This window comes from Apteryx mantelli, chromosome 2 (genome assembly GCF_036417845.1).
Source record: "Apteryx mantelli isolate bAptMan1 chromosome 2, bAptMan1.hap1, whole genome shotgun sequence".
Classification (NCBI taxonomy): Eukaryota; Metazoa; Chordata; class Aves; order Apterygiformes; family Apterygidae; genus Apteryx; species Apteryx mantelli.
This window is the reverse complement of record NC_089979.1, coordinates 119547711-119573939: the sequence shown is the minus strand read 5'-3', so window position 1 is coordinate 119573939 and position 26229 is coordinate 119547711. Positions and strand designations below refer to the sequence as shown.

Here is a 26229-nt window from a genome sequence, read left to right as displayed (position 1 = left end):
AATACATCAAATAATGTCAACAGGTACAATAGTAAGGATTCACCCTGACACCCGCCCCCCCCCCAAAAAAAAAGGGCAGTTTCCCTTCCTTCCTAAGCCATGCATATGCTCATCCACAGATAAAACTCAGCTAGCTGGCTAAATTAATTAGGTCTGCCTGGCTCATTTGAAGATGTTCATACAGGCCAGAAGAGCTGAGCAGCTACACAACTTGCGCATTTCATCAGCCTAGTCAAAAATGGTTCACTTGGTCGGCTTGAGCTTTTCATGTCCCACTGTTTTCAGAATTTCAAATGCCAAGGAAGCAACAGCAACATCAGCATGGGAGCTGGGAATTAAAAACAGTAACATCTATTAGACAGTCTCAAGGGAAAACTTTTTGTTCAAATCCTACATTTGTCTTATTCTGTGTAGGAAAATTCTTAATAGCCATTGAGTAACTTTACTAAATCCCGCTTTTCTGTTAAGCAGCAATATGCAACTCGCAATTTTGTCCCGTAGCAAACCTCATGTAAAAAGGCAATCCTTTCAGTTCAGATCCACAGTAACTGCTACCTTGCTCAATCGCCCACACACACACTTGCTACCTTGCCCCCCCCACACACACTTTCAGCTTGATAGAAGAATGTCTCAGGTTTTGTTTTCACCCGTACAGCGTTCAGTGCAGCGCTGCTCAGCATGTGAGGCAGCACCACACGGGGTTTTGCCCACCTTTTGCAAGGAGGATTGAATGCGCTACCACACACAGCTTTGCATGTTTTAGATTGACTGATGTGATTTCTTCCCGCCCTTTGCTTTCTCTCCTATTTATTGCACATATTTTGCCTATTTTTTCCTGCTGGAAAACACATGCTTTTTCCAGCACTGGAACAGGGGATCTAACACAACACTGCCAGTCCACATAAACAAGATGATTTTTATAGGCTGCTATGCCTTGTCTTTAACTCACGCAAGTACACTAGCAGACCAATTTGCAACTTCCTCGGCTTCTGCTAATGACAAATACCTACTGACACTCCCTGTTTTGGGGAACACAGAGCAAACCATGAAATCCAAATGATCAGTCTGTACTCTCTAAGCCAATTGCTTAATAAAGCAGCAGTTTAAATCAGAAACTGTAGTTATCTGAAACAAATTCATCTTGGCAACTGTCTTCACTGAAAATAGATGGCTAAGATCCCACATTTTACAGTCCAGATTTGATTCCACATAGCTACGAAGCAGAATGGGTTATATGTCACTCCAAAAACTGTCTGTTCTGACTAGTTGAGAACATATAGCAGAAGAAGAGTTTGGCAATACACAGCTGCTACATGGCAGCAGGGAACACCTAAAGCAGTTTGCAGTCTAAGCACTGTCCCTCTGATGGTACACAGACTGCTTTGATGGTTCATTCCTTCCACCACACAGGGAAACTAAAAGATTTGAAACCTGTCTGTAAAAAATGGGCAAAGCAAAAACATTCCTCGGTCACTTTAACCTAGTGATTATATGTGGGTGGAAGGTCCTGGAAGTTTAGATGACTCAGAGGATGACTTCGATCCAGGATCTCAGTTGTAGTCATCTCTAAAGCGTTTCTGATTCTGCACACAATTCAGAAAGGCTTCTCACCTGTGCTGTGAGCCGCATTGAGAAGAGGGGGCCAAGTTTATTAGGAAATAAGGAATATGCTTAAGAAAGATGGCACATAAGAGAAGGGAAATTGGAGGATGGCAGAACATCTGTAACCTCCATAAACAAAAGAGCCCAATTCAGCTAAAGCTGATCAGCTCGCTGACCCCAGGCTTTTCCTGTTGCCCCTTTGCCAATTCATCCACAACTGAATCCATTACAGCCCAAAGATCCAGGCAGCCTCGTGATTTCCTCAGCAGGCGAATAGGGACATGCGTTCCTGGAGATGGGGAATCTCTGAGCTCTTTGGGGTTTCTATGTTGCTGCTGCAGTGCTGGAGCTCAGCACAGCAGAGGAACTTGGCTTACCCTAACATACCAAAACACTCATCATTAGCTTCAGCTAGAATTTGGTGTACTGAGCATATTGTGTCAAAATAAGAGAAACTGCTATTTATTTGGGGTTTTATGTAGTATGTGGAGTTTTTCTGAGTACAGAAATGTGTAGATAATAGACAATTAGAGGAAGGCAGGAAGAGGATTTAAAGACAGCTACAGAATGGGCTGTCTAGTGCATCTGACACTGAAATGCCATGAGAGAGAGTGAAAACGAGTTCTAAAAGAGAAAAACCCTTCTTTCCCCACTGTCATACCACTGTCATTTTCAGTGGTGGGGCTAATCTCGCCCTGAGGGAGAGATGCTATTTTATTTTAGATAGATAATTTAATGCGTCATACAAAAAACCTTGAGTCAGCTGCTGTGTGATATGGGAGGGATGCAGATGGTTCACGCCAGGTTCTGGTAGTCCTCAGCGAGCATCTCCTTCAGTTCTCCACGTCCTGACCATTTCCCCCTCTCATCTGCCCCCATCCCCTTTCCTTCTAATACAGTGTGCACCCTGCCATAATGCTGAGGAGCCAATTTTCTCAAACAACTGGCCCATATAAAGCCTGCATCTGGGAGCACAAAGAGCACTGAAAAGAATATTTGTTTCAACTTACGCTACAATTTATCTGCGCATTTTATTTCAACCAGGAATGAAATGCGGCCTAACAGTCTAGGGCAAGAGGGCAAAGGGGTTTTCTGAGGGACAGAGGACAACTATTTATTCGTTCGTACATCCAAAGGGGATTAGATGAGGAAAACTCTAAGGGGGATGAGCTGAAGTTTGGCCAAGTTGCCAGGAGCAGAACCTCTGTTCTCGCTGGGAATGCTGCAGCATTCCCCAAAGTCTTGTGCCCTCTCGGAAAAACAGCAGGTTCTTCAGCGAAAGCAGTTCATGTCTTTGGCCGTGCACAGTCAGCTTTCAAGTGCACAAAGCACAATTGCTTTAAAACAGGGCGCAAACATTACATTTTGCAGCTGGCCCACTACGCCAAGAAACACTGACCACAATGTGCTTGCAAAAAAGCAGACTGTTTGGAATTAATAAAACTAGCCACACGTGGACGCATGCTGAGCCTGGCTGGGCAGCATGCACTGGCGAGCCACAGCTGGGGATCAAAGCACATCGCAGCAGTGGCAACAGAAAAGCGGAAAAGCTCTGAAGGAGAGGAGTTTGGGGGAGAGCAGCACGTGGGGGAGGGCCAGTGGCAGTAACACGAGAAGCTTGTACCACACCGGAGGCGATTACAGGAGAAGGCCATGTCAGAGGAGCGCGCGCAGACCTGGAAACTCCTGAGAGCCTGAGGGCACTCACCTGGCAGCTTGGGCCAGTCCCTCCAGAGCCTGGATAAGAGCGTCGCCATCATTCTTCAGGCTCTCCCAGTGCTTTGCGTTTGAAGTTATCTGGAACAAAAAGAAAGAAAGTTATCAAAGGCTTTGCAAGAAATTCCAGTGTCATTTTTTTGTGGGATAGGGGAGAGGGAAACAAGTCACAGCATTTGTTACAATTGTAAATGGAACGTGACAGTAATGAGACCCCAGAGAAAGCCCCTTTTACTGAACAGGGCTGAATTTTAGGCAGACTCTGTCTAAAATGGCCTGGTTTAATTAACAAGATTCACTCTTGTTCTAGGTCCCTGTATGTGTGCAAATTCACACATCACAGTCTGCCAGTCCTGACTTCATATTTAGTGCCAATGCAAATACAATACCCATTTATTCTGAATTTCAGGGAGATCTCTGGGAGGCAGTCACTTTCATTTTGTCACTTGAGAGAAAAAACAAGCAAGCCTCTAACAGCCTTCAGATCAGGACATGTGGGCTTTATCTAAGAGGACTCAGGTTAAAAATCACTGCAACGCTAGCAATTGCATATTCGATTTTTTGTGCCATTCCTCAGCCATTAGGAATATTGCCTGCTCAGACCAGTCATTTACAGACGGGGAACGACTGGCCACAGCTATGCGCCCTTTCGTGCCGAGTGAGCTCTGATTATAGCCGATTTTGCCACACGTGTTTTATCACACTGATCTGTAATGACTGGTTTACTGATCCTCCAGCCTAAAGTAGTATAACTGTACGGCTAGAGGCGGCTGCACATTTCCTGACCCATTACCCATGGCAATGGGAAGGTTATGGTGCGTATAACACGAAATTGCCTGGCATCGTGGCACGGACACTGAATACTCGATGGGTTACTGAAGAAGCTCCCAAATCTCAACAAATCACTGAAAAAAGATTTGCGTGTCAGTTCTTGCTTGCAAAGGTAGGTAAACCTTGGCCAAAAAGAAAGGGAAATGAGAAGACCAGGGTGGCTGATAATACTGATACCTGAGGAGTTAATGTTTGAAACGACGACTCTTAATCCCAAAATTTGGCAAGGACTTTCGAGCTTTAAACATGCCACAGCTGGCATCTGGGTGATGCACCTTTAAGCCTCCCTCTTAACTCACAAGAGAAGCTGTACTTACAGCTGCCATCCCACCACCATCTATCAACAGTGATTCTGCAACAACAGTGTCTCTACATCTGTAATCATAACTTGCTACAGCTACACAATGACAGGGAACAGGGACCTGTCTGGAGTAAACTAAAATCTATCCTATGTGTCGCAAAAAACCCTGACCCTGCTACCCAGCACAAATCATTGGTAAACCCTGATTACAGGTCATTAAGCCTTTTTACTCTCTTGAGGTTTATATCTGAGCCCTTCAATTTATACTTCCGTAATCCATTCTGCTTTAATTGTCATCCTGCAGATACAGGAGACTTCTTGTAATCATTGTTCTGAATTTTAGAACAGAGACACACTGAGCCAATCATCACAATAAAGCTCTTTTCTCTCTCAGCATCTGCAAACACAAAACATTGTTTTTTCTTCCTAAAGAGTACTTGCGCCTCTATTAAACACTTCTCATAACTCCTGCAACTAATCAGCCTCTGCCACATGCTTTCCACTTGCCACACTCATCCCCCGTGTTTATCCTGCACACTTGAAAGAGGAAGGGGTCACGGGGTTGGGGGGGATCATGTCATTAAAGATTGAATCATGCTCCATAAAACTAAGAGGTCAAATAAAGGTTATGCAAATATCCCTAATTCTAACCTAGCCCAGCTCCTAAGTGCTGGAATTTGTACAACCTTCATTTTCTTTGAACAGATTGGCCTTTGTACATAAAACATAGACAGAAAATTCAAAATGTGCTCCACCATAAAATCATGTACAAAATAAATTTTTAATCCTAAAATGCTCTATTTCAATCATTAACTTAGTCCAGCTGAGTAATAGGATCTGACTGTAAGGTTGCCTGTGCTGCAGTGTGCCTCATGTCATTATTAAGAATACATTTCTGTGGATACAACATATTTGAATGAAAAGGATTAAAATGGTTTTATATGCACAGAAATTGTAGTGGATAGAAACAGAAGGACCTATGAGATCATCTGCTCTTCCTCGGCAGCAGCCTCCCTATTAGACTTCACCACTGAGCGCAGCTTCCAGCCCCGAGCAGTGGCCTCCTGCGACTCCCACCCGCAAGGGCTACTCCACTGCCGAATACGCTTTGACAGATCCCTTCAGCAGCTAAGGTGGTGCCACAAGGAGGGATAGGATCAGGCCTTTAACATCATTAGCAACCAGGAGATGTTTTAAATTAAGTCTAAAGCAACTTGCGTTTTTAGGACATATTTTCAAGAGAGCATGGAATAAAAGCTTCACACAAAGCCACGGCGCGTTCATGATAAAACAGACACCTGTCCCGTTGGCTGTAGTTGGCTGTAGCACACACAGAAAATGTGCATGGACGAAATACAGCCCTACAGATTTACTCATGGAGCTGGCGTTTCCACACCCACTCTTGATCGTCAGTGTCTGGAAAACTGTATTTTATCCACCACGAGGTATCCACACCACAGACTCGCCCCACCTGGCCTGGGAGAGGATCAACGCTGCAGCAGCAGCAATGTTGCAGGCTGAATAAGGGGTGAGTTGCCGGTGCCCCGTAAATAGCTTGAACGCACCCACTTACCTTTCTGTCAGTACTCTCATGCTGTTATTGCTGTGACCATTAACATTTAATTGCTCCTTTTATATTAGACTGCATAGTAAATTTTACTGTTCGCTGAATTATCAAAAGACCCCTCAAATAAGATGGATTAGATCCTGCTTCATGTTAAAGTCATGAGAAATATTGGCTGATCTCAGGGATCACTGTTCAATTTTAAGAACAAACATAAAATTTTACCCATGTATTCTTTTTATAAAAAATGTTCAATTTCTGTCTTCATTTTGTTTTGTAAATGAAAATAATGATAATACAGAAAACCATCAATAATCCAACTATTTGAAATGCATGTATTTTTCACTAATTTTATAATTTTTTTCTTCTACCCAACATCACTACATGATTTATCCACGCCAGTTCTATTTTTAGAGTTCACTTAGAATTTTAACAACTGGTTTAATGATCTCTTGTAATAATGCTGATTTGTTAGGGCTGGCTACAACACATATTCAATGACATAATCAATAGCCATTCCTTTAATTAAAAATGTAATTAAATCTCAGTTTAGTTGTGCACTCATTGCAAATTTAATAAGAATTTCAAAATGACTTTTCTTTATTAAGCTAATAACCTTTCAGCAGCTTTCTTCTCTTCAATTCTATTAAACAAGGATGAGTCATAAAGAATACTGTAACTGATATGAAAAGATCAGTATTTCCTAAAATTTAGGATAGCTGTTCAGGTATTACGGTGCTGCTAAAGGTGAGTGCTGGAAAAGATACAACATGAAACACTCACTGGAAGAACATCTTTGCTAATAAATGAAGGAGGCTTGGATTCTTGGTGTAAGCCGAAGTGACTTTTGTAATTCAATTTTCAAGAAAAGGCAAAAGCTAGAATTAGTCATACATGGAAATCTAAGGGAATATTTCTTTTCTTAAGGCCTTGCTTTCATAATACTGAACTACTTTCACTGATTAGTTGTAACTACCATTCTGTATTTTATGACTGAGTTAAATGTCCTAAGTAGTAAACTACTTTCTCACTATTTTGAAGAACAAGAAATTCTCCTGCTTTGTTGGGGTTTCAATTGAACTGTAAGCTCAATGTCTGTGAGGTCAGCTGTACTGAAATTGGGAAACAATATATTTACTGAATAAAATAAGGAACTTTTTAATTTGAAACATTTTTTTTGGTTGAAGAAAGGCCTCAGGACGATATTTAGCTGCACCATCAAATGTTTTCTTCTCAAATAAACAATTACTTGAGATGTTTACCATGTTCTCCCTCGACAGATTCATTTTTACAAGCTATCACTGTGTCTGTGTACACAGATATAAGCAAGTCATTTCATAACTGTTTCTTTACACATACTTGGATTTTTTTTCTTCCACAAGCACTGATCAATATTTTAACCTCATAAAGAGATGCTTTCTACTTTTTTCTCAAAATTGAATATAATTAAGCTAATTATCTTTGCAGGGTCAGTTAGCTTGAGTTCTCACTGAACTTTACCAACACTGACTGAGAGCAGCCATGCAAGTAAGTTTTCCTAATAAAAAATTAGGCAGCAAAGAGTTAAGCATGCTCCTACTGCCCAGTAGGCACGATTTCAAATAATGTCTTCATAGTAAGTGCTGTCCCAAGTTTAAAATGTGCATCTCAGCCCTCTCCTTCCTGCCTCTGCCTTTGACTGGCTCAAGGGGCTGTCAGCAGGACACAGAGCCTTTCATCCCTAAAGCTGCTTTTTCAAATTCAGTCTGGCTTGGCGGTGACTGAAAGTTGATGGCTATTCACAGCTGCTTAGTGTGACCTTATTCCCATTTTTAAGAAACAAATGTCACAAAATACAGCAGTGTCAAAGACATCACTACAGCAGACGTGACAGCCCAGCAAAAAAAAGTCAGTGGGTCGGTAACTTCAGAAACGCGACACAATGGCTGGGCTGGAGCAGAAAACTTCCCAGTATCACTGCCCATCTTGTGCCTATCCCAAGGCATTTAATGGTGCTTCTTCCTCCCAGGCTGCCAGCACTGAGCTATTTACAGGTACTGGACGCAGACAGAAGCACACAGCCTTCCCGTGTTACAGATGAGCACTGTAACCAAGAATATACTGCAAACAGGGACTTGCTCAGGTGAGCGTCTATGTGACATAAAACTGATGGGCTCACTGATCATGTTCACACTTACTAAACATAAATACTTCTTTCAAAATAAATCCCTCCACTGGCCCATATGCGAAGCTAGTATATCAAAGGGATCGGTGACTGTCGTTCTTTCTGTAGGCCTGCACACTTCAGCTTATAAAGTAATGTAGTGCAATGAAGGGCCAGACTCAATAAAGGATTTGGAGCCTATAAAGCAGATGTTGCAAAAACTGTTTTAGGTGTCAGTCCCCAGAGAGGAATCCAGAGCGGAGTCTTAGATACCTGTGTAGTGCACAGGGAGAGCTTAGTTTCAGAAGGACATGAAAACCTGCACATTGAACAAGAAGTTATCTGAATTCCCATTCCCCTCTGGAGCTTAGACTGCTAAAACAGCAAATGAAAACAAATAGTCCAGACGGCAGAGACCAAAACTCCAAACCTCACCCTCTTTTTTCAGTGCCCCTATGAGGCTACAGACTCACAGGCTCTCTTGCAGCCCCCCCACTTTTGGGGCTGAACCTTGTATTTTTTGTAGCTGCAGCATAGCTTCCACAGGGTGGGGAGAGGCAGAGAGGGTTAGATGGTTCCCATACAACTAGTGAAAAACACAAGGACTCTGCCGGGAGGCAAGAGGCAGCACAGCTCTCCAGATCACAAAAGTTAAGCCTGATCTCCCATTTACCAGGGAAATGCCATTAGGCCAACGTCACATTGCTGGCAAGATTTTTTTGAAAACTAAAACAACCCCAAAAATCCCAAATATCTTCAATGGCCTTTCGTGAAGCATTTAATCTGGCATGTTAGACATGCTCTCAGCAGGTACGTGACATTGGACCCATCAAAGGGCTTAGGTCTAACCAATTTACTAGTTATTTAGTGAAAACTAATAGTAACCCTTGCCAGGCTATGCAACTGCAGAGAAGAAACACCCAAGGTCAGTGTGTGCTCAGAAACACTGGACACTCGCTAGGAGGGCCACAAGTTATTGCTCTTGCTCCCTGTAACGTATGAGAACCCATTCTGAAAGGGTAAAAATATTTCTGATGTTCACCCCATCACAGCGCGCTTGCTTGCTACTCTCCTCTCTACAAATGGTTTAGTCGGAGAGAGACAGACACATAATGGGGGGGGAGAGGACAAATCAAGTTGGACAAGTTATATTTATGTTACTAATTGCCAACTCATTTGAACAGGCCTGTGCAATGTTGCTGCACCATAAAAACAAGAAAGGAAAGTTACAAAAGCATGAGTGATCCAGGTGTGCTTTGGCAAGCACTACTACAGTCAGGCATTTCAGACACACAATTACAAAGACTTTGTGGCCTTCAGATCCTGCAAATGTATGTGAAAACAAGCAGGTATCTGTGACAATAAACCTACATCAGACAGCCTAGCTCTGATTTTAGAGTTCAGAAATCTTTCCTTCCTCTTTATGGACAAAATTCTTGCTCCACTGAAGTCAACAACAAACTCCTTTGACTTTGATAAGGGCAAGATTTCATTCTACGTGTTTTGTTTCCATTTAATTTGTATGTGTGCACAGGTTTATTCCAAGTTCAAAGTAATTTCCTCTGGTAACTTGGAAACGTACCAGTGCCTAGCAGTCTGCAAGCCAGGTTGCCTCAAGCACTATTCACAGTGTGAGAAGGAACGGCTCCCCTACACCACACAACTGCCAACTGACCTGGGACCCTTCTTGACACTTTAACACTATTGTCTGCCCTTCAGCATATATATAGCACACAGAGGCATATTCCATGGTTTTTGTGAAACTATAAAATTACCAACTCTAATGGGCATTGTCTAAGCATAACAGAAGATTTGTAAAACCCAGGTTAATTATTGAACCGAAGAGTGCTCTCCGTCTTGTTTGATTTTTTGATTTTGTTTTTATTGCTAACAGTGTTCTCAGCTCACTTTCAGGAAATATAAAATGTCTTTATAACCCAGCAAATATCCATTATTGCAGTTTCTATCCCCTCTGACTATTGAGTTTAAAATGTTTGACTTGACAGAACTGGATAGGGCAAGCTCTTTTTATCCGTTAGAACCAGCTGTCCACAACAACCTTATTAGTGGAAGTAAGCTGCAGTCCTGTCTGGCAAAAGGTGTCTCAAAGCTGCTGTAGGAGACTTCCATATAGGGTTGCAGGGCTGACAAGTCACACACGCCCATAAGCAAACACAACATCAATATGACTTTAAAAATAAACACTTGCTACCCTGTTGCTGGTGATCTCATCTCCAAATACAAATTCATCTGTCATCTGTGTGCCGCTGACTCCCCGAGGTACCACTTCAGACTAGTTTCACTGTCCCAACAATAATCCCAGCCTGCCTTTTTCACCTCTCCTCAAGCATCAGCTTTAGCGAAACAGGGCCACATACAGAGCTTACGCACTCCTTGCAAGCCCCCTCCAGTTCCTCTTCCCGCAGTCACCAGGCGGCTGCCTGTCCTCACCTTGCTGGACTGATGAGACCACCGCTGCCCAGGCACACCTACCCTGATGGCCTCATATGATTTCCCCCTTACAGAAGGAAAGGGGAAATCCACTGGAATTATTTTTTATTACCACAGTAGGTGCAATTTAGGCTCAGACCATACATTTATGTTCCTTTAGAAGCTATGATAGAGGCTGCTCTTATCTATGACAGAGGCTTCTAGTTGCCTTAGATCAAAAAAGACTAAAAGCATTTATGAAAACGTATTGTAAAACAAAAAAAACAAATTTTCTGCATACCTAGATTTCCCCTGAAGTTCATCAGTCTCTGGACCTGAGAAGGCTCTCAGATTTAAACATCTTTCATAGTCTCTTTTTCTTTATCAGCCTTTCTCCTAAAATAGCTTCTGACACGTAACCCCCAGGCCTTCTTAAATGTTGACTCCTCGTGCTCTTTTAACAGTGCTGGCATCTTTTATGGTCCTAATAACTCAGCTCTTGAAAAAGATCCCTGAATTCCATCACCTGTCAGACCTTACATTTCCCCATAAAGTCACAAGATAGTCTGACTCCAAAACTCTTCTTTGGAGTTACATCCAGCTTTCACTGGTGTGCTCCATGGACTGTGGATGGCCTTCTTTTCATGTTCATAGTACCTAGTATAATTCAACCTATATCTTTCCCTGGTATCTTTGGTGCTATGACAATTCAAATAATTTGAAATATACATTTGTAAGAGTAAGAATCATTATGACAGATAACTTGTCTTCTCACTATTGGGAAAAACAGTGACACCCAGCACATTTTGGAAAGTGCTGACTTTTAAATGGCATTTACCTCACAGGAGAAGTACGCAAGCAACCAAACAATTACCAGTTTCATAAATACTTATGTATGTAAGGACACAAACACTTGAGCAGCCATGCCTGCAATGCATGAACCATCCAGACCCCTAGCAACTGCAGGGCAGTTAGAGTGTATTGAGGAATTGAATTTTAAAGCATAAAGCCTCCAAAAAATAACACTTCCAACTTGACATTGTCCCTTGTCTTGCTTTAAAATGCTACTCATGAAAATAAAAGACTACTATGCCTTAATGAAGCCAGAGCTAGTTGAGTAGAAGCTGTCAAAGTTTTCCTTATACAAATCTGTCAGTGCAATTTAAGTCTGATCTAGTATACAAAATCCCTAGCTTCCCTTGAGAAGAACCTTCCTACGACCTCAGAAGGTGTGGTGCATTTGTGACATTGATTAACTTTCACTGGGGGTGAAGAAAAATTGAAAAGCTCACGCTCATGTGGTTGTAATCTGGACTTGAACACAGGACTCCAACAACTAAAAGTCTGTACAGCTTGACTTAATGTTTTAGATATACCATTCCCAGGAATAGCAGGGATATGATGAGATATATTGAGAAGTAAAGCAGATTATGAAAAATACATACTTAAAGACTAAAAACAGCAACAAAATCTTTTTAGAAAATCATTGTAGGCTATGACTTTAAACTAAATATTAAAGCATTAAATATTAGTTCATTTGTAGCCTCAGTAGGAATTACATGCAAACCCCCTAGTTTCTAGGGACACATAAAATTTGGATACAGAACCTTCGAGGTTTTCCTTAAGTGCCAAACATGGATAGAGTCCTTCACATACTGAAAAGGAGACAAAACTTAAGTCTGAAGATTTTTTATTAGGGGAGAAAAACATCATTATATTTGTGCTTTATGTAAAAGTAAATAGACATGTAAATGACTGAACAAGGATATAAGTCCCTAAAACAACAATTCTGAGGAAAATTAAACTTTATGTAATGGCTCAATTTCCATAAAATTGTAAAAACTGTCATAAAAACAAATGGACTCCCAAAATCTATGCTTGCTTACTGTCATGTGACAGATGGCTCTGAGTGCCTGGCAGAGAGCAAACAGCTAGCCAGTTGGTCCTCACTGACCTCTGAAAGAACCATTTTGGTCTATTCACCTTTTTTTTTTTTTTTTTTTTTTTTAAAGGATCCCAGTTGCATTTAGGTATCTTTACAGCAGCTAGTAAGTCATGCATGTGCAATTACAGAGAGGAGGTCAAAAGGAAGTAATAGTGATGAGTCCAACAAATGACAGCTAGGCAATCTCAACAGTATTGCACTATGTAAAATTGCAGTGCACTGAAACATCAAATGAGCACGGCGATCCTTCTGTGCCCACAGCAACAATGAATTCGAATTCCATAACAAAAGCAACGGTGACAGTCACTGGGAATTACACTGGCCTTGAATTACGAATCAAATAAACAAGTAGCAGGTTTCAGAACTGCCAGTTTCACTGTACAACCAGAAGCAAAACATCTGTCCATGTGAAGAGAGAGCATATTTCTCATTGCTGACCATGTCAGTATTGTTTTTTTGGTCAGCTTCCATATCTACTTATAATCATAGTGGGCTCCCAGTACCCAAATACCAACGCAGCGCCAAGCCCTAGAGGGGTCTCGGAAAGTGAACACGTTCCAAACAAGGGGGTAAGACAGTTCCCCCTGGAACACTTGAGTCTACAGTATTAGAGCCACTGCAATAAACACTATTCATTCTTGTTGCTTTCTGAAACTAAGAGCAAGTCCCATATTTGACTTTTTTCCCCTCACTGTAATTAAAGAGCAGCCATTACAGATTGACTGAATACTTTAATGTCTGAGTAACTGTGAAAACAAGCATCAACAAAAACAGTAGCCCAAATCTGCACTCAGCACAGACACACGTATACTTCCAGACTTACATTACTTATTTCAAATAAACAGACAGAATATCTCATAAGATTTAATTTAGACTGAATAGTGCAATAGGCTAGGTTGCCAGCAAGCTCTTTCACAGCTGCTTCAGAGATCAGCCCCACTCACTCCATCTCATGCTGTAGATGACCATAATTCATCAGTGCATTCATGTTTTGGTTTTTGTCAATATTTTCCTTTTCATTTTGTTATGCTTGGACTCCACATGCTTCGTCCCATTTATGAGCCCTGCTGTTACCGTGATATCAAGCAACTAGTGATTTGATGATTTCATATCCATTTTCCCCTTCTCTCCTCAGCTCACACACACACACACACACACACACACACACACACACTTGGCTGATTCTATCACAGTTTCATCAGTGACTGACGGGAACAGATTCCTGAGTAGCTTTGCTATGCTTTTACCAAGTTATTGAGTCCCAGCTCCCGGCAGTCTCAGTATGAGAGAAAATCTTGCAGCTGTCCCCAAGATAATACTATTTTACTGTTCTTTATAATCATATTTCAAGATACAGATGGATGTAAACTCTGCAGAGTTTCTTTGCTGCAACTGAAAAAACAAAAGGACTCTAAGACAAGGTTAAATGATTTACAGCAGAAACTTGCGAAGAGAAGATAAAATAGAAATCACCTTTTTCTCTCAATACAGTACCATACAGTCATTTTCATCCTGCCTTATCAGCTGCCATTTCTGACACATATGAGAAGAGAGCAAAAAGGATCAAGCTCTTCAACTTGGCAATCTTCTACCAAAAGTAAAGATACAAAGACTGCAAGTCCAACATGATGTCACTAACTAGTGACCTGAATGGCAATACACTGTATTACTGTTAATAAAAGCAGCCAGGGAAAACCAAGGCTCATTTTATTTAAGGATAAACTCAAGTAGCTGGTATAAAAAGAAGGGCAACGCAGGAGAACTCTGCATACTTCATGGTAGATGGAACAAGGGAAAGTGTTGTCTCTACAGCTAGTGGGCATGGAAAGGACAATTTTTGCCTAATGCAACTGCCTCAGCAATCACTATAGTGGGACAAGGTAAGGGGGAATACATCACAATCTCAAGAAATGAATGTAGCAGCTACAAAATATCTACTTAAATTGTTCTTCCTCTCTGAGGAGAAGGTTGTGTCTGGCACTATGTTACAACAGATACTCCAGTTCATCTTCTCCAGTGGGTAGTTGAACAAATTTATTTAAATTACAATCATGCAATTAAGTAAATAGTCAATCACAAGTACTTGAGTTAAAGCAGTTTAAGAAATTATCAAACGCTAGCTGGAATGTGAAATCTATGTAGATGCACCCACTAAATTGCAGTGCTAGGTGGGTTAGCTTAAACCACCACTGATGGTGATTTCCACTAACCCATTCTATTCCAGCACTCAAGGTGCTCATACAGACATCTGTGTTGTCTCAGGTAAGGGAGCATTAACTTCAACCTGAGTGGGCAATAGCTCCTTCAGCTCCTTCACCTTGATGGTACCTTGATGGAGGTCCTTATTTTAAAAACACAGTAAATATTAAAACTCTGAGCAAAAATCACTATCAACAGAGGAAAGATGCAGCATAAAACTTTTAATTCATTCTAATTTTTATAAAACATATTAAAATTGAGACTAGTTATGTCATCCATTAGTTGTGTTGTCCAAGGATCTTAACAAATGGGTTCTCCTGGATTTAGCTGCCATGGTTTAAAATACCACTGCCCCAACTGTCTGCCCCATTTCATTGCCAGAGGTTGCTGCCCCCAAAGTGGGAATATCTGTTTATATCTCATTTGCCCTGGTCCACAACTTGTCCAATTAGTTTAAACAGCTAATGAAGGTGGGTCTGCACTAACAAGCTGAGCTACAACATGGTTCACATTCTGTTCTGCTGTCCCTCCTGCTGAGTGGGGACAGCCGAGAGGCAAGACAGTGAAGTGGAGGTGGCAGTGAACCAGGCAGGGCAGCACAGCCTCCCAGAGCCTTAACCATGAGCCCACAGACTTGTCATTAAAAGGTGGAGATAAAGAGATGAAAAGACAAACTGATAAAATTTCAGGGCAGAAATATGTCCACAATAAGGGGAGAGTCTGTTCTTCCACAAACACAAACTCTGATAAATTCCTAAAGAAAAAAAAAAGAGCCTGTTTCCTATAAAAGGTAAACAGTTTAATTTGGATAGGAGAGCGTAAGCTGGAGGACAGACTGACTCTTCTTCTTTGTAACTTTGTAATACAGCATAGATTGACCTGTACATCCTCATTTTGATGCTTATCTTGAACAAACGGCCTAGAAGTTAATGTCTACAGAGAAAAAAAAAAAATAGAGAAGTGACTTTTCTGTAAAAGTGTGGGGTAAGTGCTAGTGAAAATTCTAATAAATATGAGTCCAGCTGTTGTGGCTGAATGTTAACTGGCTGAATAATGCATTGTTTATTTGGCATGAAAAGCTTGTTGAGACAATTTAAACTTCAATCTTGAATTATATGATTAAGTCTTTCAGTGACTAAATTATCCTTTGTGACTTTTGTTATCTCAAAGTATGTTATAGTTGAATATCAGCAGAGAAACAAACATTTTCTTATTTTACACATGCATCGGCTTTTTGCTTTTATCTTGTGGGTGAATTTAGTGTTTAAGAAATTAATACTACTCACTAAATGTAATCATAATAAATGCAAGCGTTCTGGCAAACTTTGCCCACACAGCTCAGGAAGTGAACCTTACACCTAGCTTACAGTACTGCCACTGCTGCAGTCTTGGCTTCAGGTGAATAGACAATCATTGAATTATGTACAAAATGACTACCAACAACAGAGCTTTTGGTTATGATCTCACCAGAATGTGAACTGCATGTTTTTTCCTCTCATTTTCTTTTTGACTATGAGAAAAGAATTATAAACTACTATTACAACTGGGTAATACAATAAAAATGCACAGGTTCCAAAAAAGGCATTTTGTGTCATAATAAAGCAGTCTGTTTTCTCTTATAGGCTTCGGGTTAAAACCTCTCAGGTATTTTTGCTGATGTGTAGCTAATTACATCACTGTTTTGAATTTGCTATTGCACAACTACCATGAACAAGGCATGCCTTAAAATTAGATGTTTCAGCTCACGCTTAACCTGATTAGGTCAACGATTTAAATATTAACACAGCTATGGAAATGAAACCAGACAGATTCTTGGTTAAATAAAGTCATTATACACTCTTACATTGTCTTCCTGTAAAAACACAGGACTCAACATTTACAGACCCAGAATGAGCATCTGGAGGCCTGCCACAAGATACTGCCTTTTGGTCCTATAACCACAGTGGCTGTCAATTTTATAACTTTGTCCTTCAGGACAAGGTAAGTGAGTCACAGTGCAAACTTAATCACGTCATGCTACAAAGCTGAAGCAATGATCTCATCACTGTTCCAGGAAAAGGAATGAACACAATTCCTATTTACTCTAGCAAATCTAGCTTTCAGCAAATACCTACAAAGGCCCTGACCACATAACAGAGAGAACAAGCAACATAGGTGGCAGTCTATTAAGCCTTAAAGTAAAGTGAGATAGTGACACAGACTTTTAAAGCCTTGGTGTTTTGTCTGATGATTTTTAAATTGTAGTTTAAAGGAGTTTTGAAGTTTAACCAAATCTGTGATCCTTTTTGGTAAGGTTAAAGTACCTAGAAATCACCTTTATGACAGGTTAAAAATAATTTTTTACATTAAAGAAGAGATTTATTGCACTATTTCAACCATTCAACTCAATCTAAATTGGCTAGCAGCTTCATTTTGAAGCTCTTCATCCTTTTTTTATAAAGTATTTTGATTATTTTCTAGCATAGTATCAGACATGTAGAAACAAAATCTAAAATGAATAAATCTGACTTAAAAGAATACCTTTTTGATCAAAGCCCTTAGCTCACCTGTTTTTGTTGTAGAACTGACTAGCAGGAAAAGTCTTAGCTTTTTGCACTTAAAACTGATGGCTTATAATGATTTGAAGAATGATTGGGGTTATCATTCTAAAACAGCACCTAGGGGAACTGGGTGGATCAAGGGATTGCTAATGAGATAAAGTCTTTCATGTCTAAGTTTCTAATTTAAATTCAATCCAAGACAAAAGTTCCCCCATCTGACGGACATCTGATGATCTGTAAGAAATGAGGTGATGGTCTCACATTCTCCCTTAGAAGATACATGTTTTACGAGCGCTGAACTGCCAGCAAAATTGGCATTCTTCGCAGTGAAACCAAGAAATGAATTGACAATGAAACATGAATTAACTTTCATCCCTCAATACAGTAATATAAGACAAGGCTTTGGCCTGCTGGAACAGGTTTAGAGCACAGTTACTGTCTCCAGCCTACTCAGAATAAGGGTTTCAGCCCCTAAGACTCCTAGGGCAAGTTCAAATGAAACATCTTAGTAAGGTAAAAATTATTGTTTAAGTTCCAGAGTAAGTATATTGGGTTTTAATGATTTATAATCTATAGAAGGGCCAGTGGTAGATACTGAGTGACTCAGACAACTTTCTATTATGCTTTTCTGCAGGAGCCGCCATTATCACATGTCAGGCTCTCAGAACTTAGGACTCTTTAGTCCTCCCTTTTACTTAGTAAAAGCAAATCAATAATTTCCAATCATTTATTTACTCAGTGAAATTAGACCCTAGTTTCACTCACAAATTACAGTAAATATACCATTTTAATTTACTTACTAGTCACAGCCTTTTTGTTTGTGTGAACACACTTCAGATACTTCAGTCTATAAACTGTTTGCAACTCCTATTACTATTATTTTTGAATTACTAATGGGATTTGTGACTGATCAACTGTATGACATATTACTGTTTTTCTTCCCTGACTACTAGACAAGGTCAGAGTAAAAGTCCACCTGCCAGGCCTAAAGCTCTTGGCTGCTGGTATATGACATGGCTACCCATTTCAAACGGCCACCCTGCAAACCAAGCCCATAGCCAGCACAGGGAAATGGACTGGCCTTACCCACACATGAATCAGTGGGTTGGGCACATGCTAACTGCAGCAGGAGGAGCAAGCCTGCTCCCCTCACTCAGCCCTCTTCCCTCTCCCCTTCCTCCTAAAAGCTACCCCTTCCACCTCTTAACCTAAGATGCTTCTCCCTCCAGGAAACTCCCCCCAGCCCCAAGGCAATAACCACCCACCTGCAGGAGGGGAACCCCCCCCAGAGCTGCCAGAGCAAGGCCCAATCCAGTGCTGGTGGCAGCACATTTAATGGGGGAGGCTAGAGGAGTCCTTTGTTGTTTTTTACATAGGATCTCTCTATGGAGTTCATTACTCTACCAGGGAAGCCAGCTTCTCTGTCCGCTGATTCCCAGGACAAATACAGAGAGACTGCCCCTTAGTCCAGGAAGGAGGAGTATGGGCCCTCTAAATAATGGAGGGTCTTGACCATCCACAGATGTCTCCCGTCCCTCCATGGCACCACCAAACAAGCTCACTTGGGTGACAGGATGCCTCCCTGCAGCAGGCAGGCACACCCTGTCAAAACCACCAAACAAAAGACGACAGGTTCCTTAGCGAGGGGCTAAGATGGGCACCACAGAATATGGAAGAAGACACCTCGCAGGAAGAAAACATTTCTTCTCCTGCTGATCCTTTCCTACTCTCCTACCCTTGTGCACTGCCTCCCAGGCCCCACACGCCCCGAAACCCCATTCTGCTAGCCATCCCTCTGGAGACACCCATGTGGAGAGCTTGGGCACTAATCCCAGGGGACAAACATGGCAAGCCTAATTCATGGTGGGGACTGGGGCTCTTTCACATCATTAGAGGAAGTCACTGCTGCACCCACAGCCTCATCCCTCATCCCTTCAAGACAGCCTGTGTGTTGAGCCAGCCATAGGGAGTGATAACTGAGCGGATTAACACCACCACCATGACTCCTCTCACAAAGTCCCTAAGCAAGCCCTGGATATGGTCCTCTCAGTTGGCAGCCCTCCAGGCAGAAATCCCAGAGGGATTATCAAATTAGGGATTATCAGGGATTATCAGTACATGCATTAACAGAAAATGCATGTACATAGTCATCACCTTTCCAGACCTCAGGTCTGAACCCTGTCACCTCAGAAAAGGATGATCCCTTGCTTTCCCACCATGTCTTAATCTAGGTGCTGAGACAACACCAGTACCCCTTCTTCTCTTCCCTGTCTAAACCTCCTCTTACAGCTCCAGCTGTTCCCAGTCTCCATGCTGACGACTGATGGCCTATCCCACAAGGCTTGGCAAGTGCCAGAATGCACTGAATCTAGAGAAGAAAAGTCTATGTAGAGAACCCTTGCTTCTTCTTGCATCTCCTCTAGATCGGTAAGAAGGGTGTCATCCTATGCCAGAAGGCTGGTTATATGCTTCTCGCTACCTTTCTACCTCTCCAAAGAATACAAGTGTGCACATGCTTCAATTTCTCTCCCAAGGAGGTTGGATATGTGAACAGAGAAACATGTGGCAGGCTCAGAGGTCTCTGAGGACCCAGAGTTTATCCTCTTTCTCCTGTTATTCAATGCAAAGGTATGCTAGGGGGGATAGACAGGTGCCTTTAGGATCTGAAACCTCTTGCACCAGATGCCATCTTGCTACAACCCTCCACCAACTATCCCTTCTAATGTTGCAGCAAAAGAACTGGTACACACCTTCCCTACATCCCAGCACCTTTAGGCTGAGGAAAAGACTCATCTTCCCTCCTACCAAGCAAGTCAAAATTTCTGAAAGACCTCTACAAAGCCCTTGTCCTCCAGCAGACTATTGCAAAAATGACCGTAGGTTGGTCTTGGCCAAAATTAAGAGCTGGTGACCATTACAAACACCATACAGCAGTCCATGAAAGGGGTCGACCTGTCAGAGGGTAGCTCCCTACTCATCCCCAGCCCCATGGACATTTTTCTCGGACCACTGTCCTTGAAGCTACCAAGGCTTGTATAGTTAGGATGATTTTTCCCTCCATACATTATATGGTATTTGTCATTACTGACTACTACCTGCAATTTTGTCATCTATTCAATCAATATTTTGAGTTCTCTACAAATGATCAGAGTCAGGCTTAGTTTTGAATAATTCTGTATCATCAAAAACCTTTGTGACAGTACTGTTCATCTCTTTTTCCAGGCAATTTATGAATACATTGAACAGCAAAGATCCCAATGGGATTATGACAGTAATCTATGTTTTTAGTGCAAAACTAGCCATTTATTATTTCCTATTGTTTAAGCTGCTATTAATCTGTGAGAAGAACTTTTCTCTTTCCCATGGCAGTTTAGTTGCTTTAGGAAGTTCTACTGAGACACCTTATGAAAAGCTTTTTAAAAATCCAAGTCCACTATATCAAACGGATTATGATTCTTCACATGCTCATTGACTCAACTCAAAGAACTGGAGAAATATGACTTTCCTCTACAGACATCATATTGACTGTTACATAATGTGTTATATTTACCTTTCTGCTTACCCATCCTTTCCTTATTATCATATCTACCAGTTCAGCCTTAACAGAAGTCAGAATTATGGGCCTGAAGTTCTCAAAATGACCCATGGAGCCCTTTTAAAATTTTTAGGATGGAGGCTGATTTTCTTGATAGGTTGCACACCACCATTACAGGCTCAGCAATTTCATCCAAGTTCCTCTAGAATTCTTCAACAGTTACCAGCAGGACCAGCTGATCTGTTACTATTCACTTTATTAGTTTGTTCTAAAATCTCTTTTTATAACACCTTAATTTTTAGACAATTCTTTATACATGAAGAACAGATTGAGATATCAAAATTGTTCAACTTCCACTGAAAAAAATACAAAGGTCTGAAGAGTGGCCTTTGTAGTACCTATCAGTGTAAGAATTGCCTCTCTTTTTCTCTGAGGAGGAATACTTAATGCATCAGTCTAAAAAATGAAGTTTGATACAAAGATACAGCAGCTTCTTAAAATCTTTGTAAATAGTGAAGAACGAGTACCTTCATTGCAGGTGATATACTTTTTCACTTCATGAACTGATAAATTATTGATGAGGACTGTCTATGGCCATGAAGAATGGAATCTTTATCTCTATTATTAGGTAATTATTTGAGAAATATACACATTAGAGTATAACCTGGATGACTGAAAGTGTTAAATAACACACACTAATCTTCAGCTTGGTAGAGCTTCACAAATAATAATCTAAACTACCACTACAGATTTCCTATAACCTTTTAAGTCTTATCACCTTCATTTTTATGGATATAAAAATTCCAAGAGAGACAGAAAACCGTAGACATTCAGAAGTCCTCTGACAGGAGCCTTGCCTGGAGGTAGGCTATTTCATAATTGCCTTGTGATAGCTTCTTATGATTTCCCTTGAAACAGCTCCTGGTGAATGCTACTAAAGATAAGACATGTAGTGATTGTGTCTGTCCCTTACTACATTTCTATTCAAAAATTTTGCATACCAGAGCGATTCTCCTCAAAAGGTATACTCAAGAGTAACATTTCCTATATGGTATAATTTCTGAATTCCCTCCTGAAAACACAAATTAAATGAGTTTTTTTATTCCCATGTTTTTGTAGCATATATATGACAAACACACAAATATGATTAACATATCTAGCTTTTGACTCTGAGAACAAATTCTGGGTGTATTGGTTCTTGCTTAAGGAGAGTACCACGGGGAAGCACTTTCAAAAAGGAAAACAAGGCAGTGCAAAGAACTAAGATTCACAAAGCTATTTATGAGAAGAGCATAATTTTGGATGGGTGTGAACTGTGGGAGTTGTCTGAATGGATGTTCAGAGCCAAGAAAAGGTAACTCTTTCTTCTTTTTTTAAATGCAATAAAAGCTTGTGATAACGATATCAGATAAACAGAATAGTATTATTGCCATAACATATGTAAGAACAGTAAAACTAGCATACAGTAGTATTTCAATGAAAAGCAAAAATCTCAGGTTTAATGCTCAGACTCATAAAACATAAGGAAGTTAAAATTAGAAAATGTTGTAAACATATCTGAAAATATAACCAAAATACTCATGACAACAATGTGCTCACCATTTAGGGGAGGAAAATTTGCTTAATTAAAAGGCACTGGTAATTTACCTAATGCAGGTGAAGGAGCAAGAATATAATTTCATTGTAATTAGGAGAACCATTTGTCAGTCTCATTTTAAATTGGATGCAAACTTCAGAAAAATCAGTGGCATTTATATGAGTAAAAGTTTCTAAGATGTCCATATTTAAAACATTAGGGCAACTAACTTTTAGTTTTATCAGAAAACCAAAGACTGCCAAGTATGCTGCAAAGCAATATTTGGGGGCAAGGAAGAGCATTTATTCTCTAGACAGTCTTTGAAGGCTTGGGACAGTAAATTAGGGAACAAGTCAAAGAGTAGTTAGGATATGGAAATAGAAGGCTGATAGGTACATAACAAAAAGTACAAACACGAGACTGGGAACAAGGAAATCTGATGGGTGAGACTGCCCCAAGAATAAAATGGGATCTGGCAACAGGGGGAGCCTGAACTAGAACTGTGGTAAGGGAGCAAAAGACTTGGGGGTTATGGCTCAACTATCTTGCATAGCAAAAGGGGCTTTAAGTACTGGTTGGGATTATGCTCAGAGGAGCTTCTCCCACGGGGAATAGGAGGATTTTAAAATAGGATGACAACATTTTATTACAGCACAAGAGCTGAGAAAGGAATCCATAGTGGGTAGGGAACACTGGTTCATAGCTTTTCCTCTCCCTCCTTACTTTGAATGAACTCGGAAGCTGAACCGCTGCCTATATTCAAGTTTGTTTACATGGCTGACTGACAGGAGATAATATTTCTTTGCATCTTTCTTCACAAAAGCCTGCAGCAATCAATGACTTTTACAGTGTAATCTAAAGGTCAACAATTTCTTACCAGCAAACTAATGGAGAACAGACCAGAGACTGCAGCAAATTCAGCAGTTGGAGAAACCTGATTAAAAATGATGTTCATATTTAACCAGTGTTTCAGTATTGCACAAGGACAGAAGCTGTACCTTATGTATCTCAGAGAGGTTCAAATCAATAAATGAGACTAAAAAAGGAGAACTGTGCATAAATGTAAATTACATGCCAAATTCCCTGTTTACAAGAAACGATACGTAACAAATAGCCAGTTCTCTTCTCCATCAGTGGAAGTATTTTAGAAGCTTTTAAGCATGTCACAATATTCTGAGCTCAAAGTGACAAAAGGATGGACTTTGTACTGATGTGTCTGAAACAAACGGCTGGGAAATATTCTCAAGAATTGTAGATAAAAGAAAAGATGGTCACACAGACGTTCAGAAGCAGTTACCATTAATCAAGACCCTCAAGCAGCAAATTTGAAATAAGACCATGCACTACTTGTCTTCAGTTAAGAAAACTGGTTCAGCTCTGCCAAACTGTCCAGTTGCTTACCTCTTCACCAAAATTCCTTCAGTTGCCCATGGATTTATCCCTCAGCCATTCAACGTCCTTCCGGCACAGAGGAACTAAATCAACACTACCTAAGCCTAACAGTTGCTCCATTCAACGCTGATGAAGATAATACATACAGACATAGCACTGCACCCAGAATCGATGAAAAATCAGTCAGATATCAGATATCCCAGTCATGCAGTTTGTAACAAGGACAACTGGTCAGTAAAACCAGCCATTCTCATGCCACAGCAGAGAACATCAAGCAGTGAAACCAACAGTCTCTGAGGCACTGCATGGCCTCTAAATTGATAGGTGGAGGTGAAAGGTCTCTGATAACTAGTATTTCCCATTTGATTTTATCAGCCAGGTTGAGGGGAATTATTGTTATTATTATGTTACTGACACTAATATTTTATCACTGAACTTGACACACACAGTGACTTCTAGATGTGAATTCTATGCAGATACAGACGCATTCATATAAATTAGCAAAGGCCAAATCACTGGTTACCTCAAGCCTACCAGAACTTTCATCTATTATGTAATTGAAAATTAATTCTGTAAATAAAAATGCAGAATTACTTTGATAATAATACCCCACGCTCGCTCTTACACACTTTTCTGAATGTGCCTTACAGGAAAAAGTTTTCCCTATTTTAACAATCTTCTGACAGTTTTAAGACTGCTGCAAACATCTGGCTAAGTTTTCAGCCATAGACTTTAAACAAGAGCACTGAAAATATACATGTAAGAAAGGAAGAGCACATTTTAAAGAGCTGGCTGAAAGACAGCACTCCGATTTTGCCCCAGTTGTTGATTTGATTCCATGAGACCATGAAGATGACCAACCAGTGGGAATTAAAGCATTAGATCACAATAAATCAACAGACATGAAAACATTAGCTCAGGCATTAAATTTACATTTTCCAGACCATTGGATCTTGTGACCCAACACATACTGGGCAATCTGAAGTTCTGCTGTCAGTTCTGTAGCTCAGTTTCACTCGAGCCCAAAGCGACAATTGCAAAGTGCAGAGTCTGGCTTTGCTCTCTTGCCCTAGACTGGAACTTACTTGCTTTTTAGGGATGGCATATTTCCAGTCCTATCATGCGCAGGACCAGGGAGGATACGGAGCATGCTCAGTCTTAGATAGGGATGATGCACGCACTGTTCAATCAGATGTAGCAGCTGTTGGGGGCCATATGATCAACCACAGAGCTGCGAGAAGCTTTAGCATACTCAGTGAGAATGCAATTTTCAGACATTGTAGTTACTAACACAGAAGAAATCTTTTCTGAGCGTCTAATAAGCTGCCAGTTTCTCAAAGGTTTCAAACTTAAAAAAAAAAAAAAAACTTTTCAAACAAGAAGATTTCAAGGTATGGCAAAAGCCATATTGCCAAAACAAAAGTCAAATTCTTGCCACAGGCAATAACTTTTCAGAAAAAAAAAGAGTAAAAATAAGAAAGTCATGAGAATTTTTATATCTATGACCAGAGTAATAGTAGTAAAATAATATCTCTTAGTATCCTTCCAATAAACTTTTGAAATTTTAGCCAGAATGGCTTGTGGAGATTTCAACCTGGGGCAGACACCTACTATGAAAAATCAGAGCCAAAACATTTCAAAGTTACAGACAAATGTTATGCAATGGAACAAGTCATGAAACTCCAATAAAAAGCAACCACGCATGTCATATTAGGCCTTGTCTGTGCCACACAGAAAAAAGAAAAAGAAAACAGAAAAAGAATGTTGTTGTCTTGTGGCTAACATGCTTTTAGCGTGCTTGCTCTCATTACTTTCACCAGAGAGTTTCTCCCAAATACTATGCTACAGTAAACAGCTTTCCCAGATAGCTTTGTTGCTCTTCCCTGTCTCCATATTATTGTGGAAATCATGCTAGAATAACACTGGTGACAGATGTTTAAATGTCTGTTGCTACCACAGTTGCAACAGCAGTGCGCAAAGGCTGTAACAACCACATCCTCCCCACTACAGTTCAGTCTACTCAGCTGCAGTGAGCAGACCCCATGGGGCGCACACATAGATGTTCCCTTTCTGATATCTAAGTTGAACAAAAGTTCTCCAGGGCTTCTCACTTTACCTCACTTGTAGAAAATTCAGATAAATAAAAGACAACATAATAAACAAGTTTGTTAAGGGAATATTGCTCAGGTACTAAAGGATATTTAATAATCTAAAGCACTATCAAATCAGTTTTAGAACATTTGTAGCAACATCAACAGAATATGAAAAAATACAGGGTTTTTTTTAGCTTTTGCACAGTAAGTTATCATTTTAATGTGATTAGACATCCTTAATGTAACAACATGCTACAGACAAAATTTCAAATCCACTCACAGTTTCTGATTTCATCTGTCCTTGGCATGATGAGGTTATGCCTCATAAATGATGGAGGAACCAGACACGAATGCCCCACACA

At 40.5% G+C, this 26229-nt stretch overlaps 1 protein-coding gene across 1 annotated transcript in view; it reads right to left on the bottom strand.

The window, feature by feature from the left end:
* ULK4 (unc-51 like kinase 4) overlaps positions 1 to 26229 on the bottom strand; it is a 249784-nt gene continuing 223555 nt past the window's right edge. Inside the window, exons 36-37 of the mRNA XM_067292453.1 lie at positions 3311 to 3399; positions 1 to 328 (exon numbers count right to left, since the gene is read on the bottom strand). Coding sequence (XP_067148554.1) covers positions 244 to 328; positions 3311 to 3399 — 174 coding nt within the window. The 3' untranslated portion in view covers positions 1 to 243. The remainder of the gene's footprint in view (positions 329 to 3310; positions 3400 to 26229) is intronic.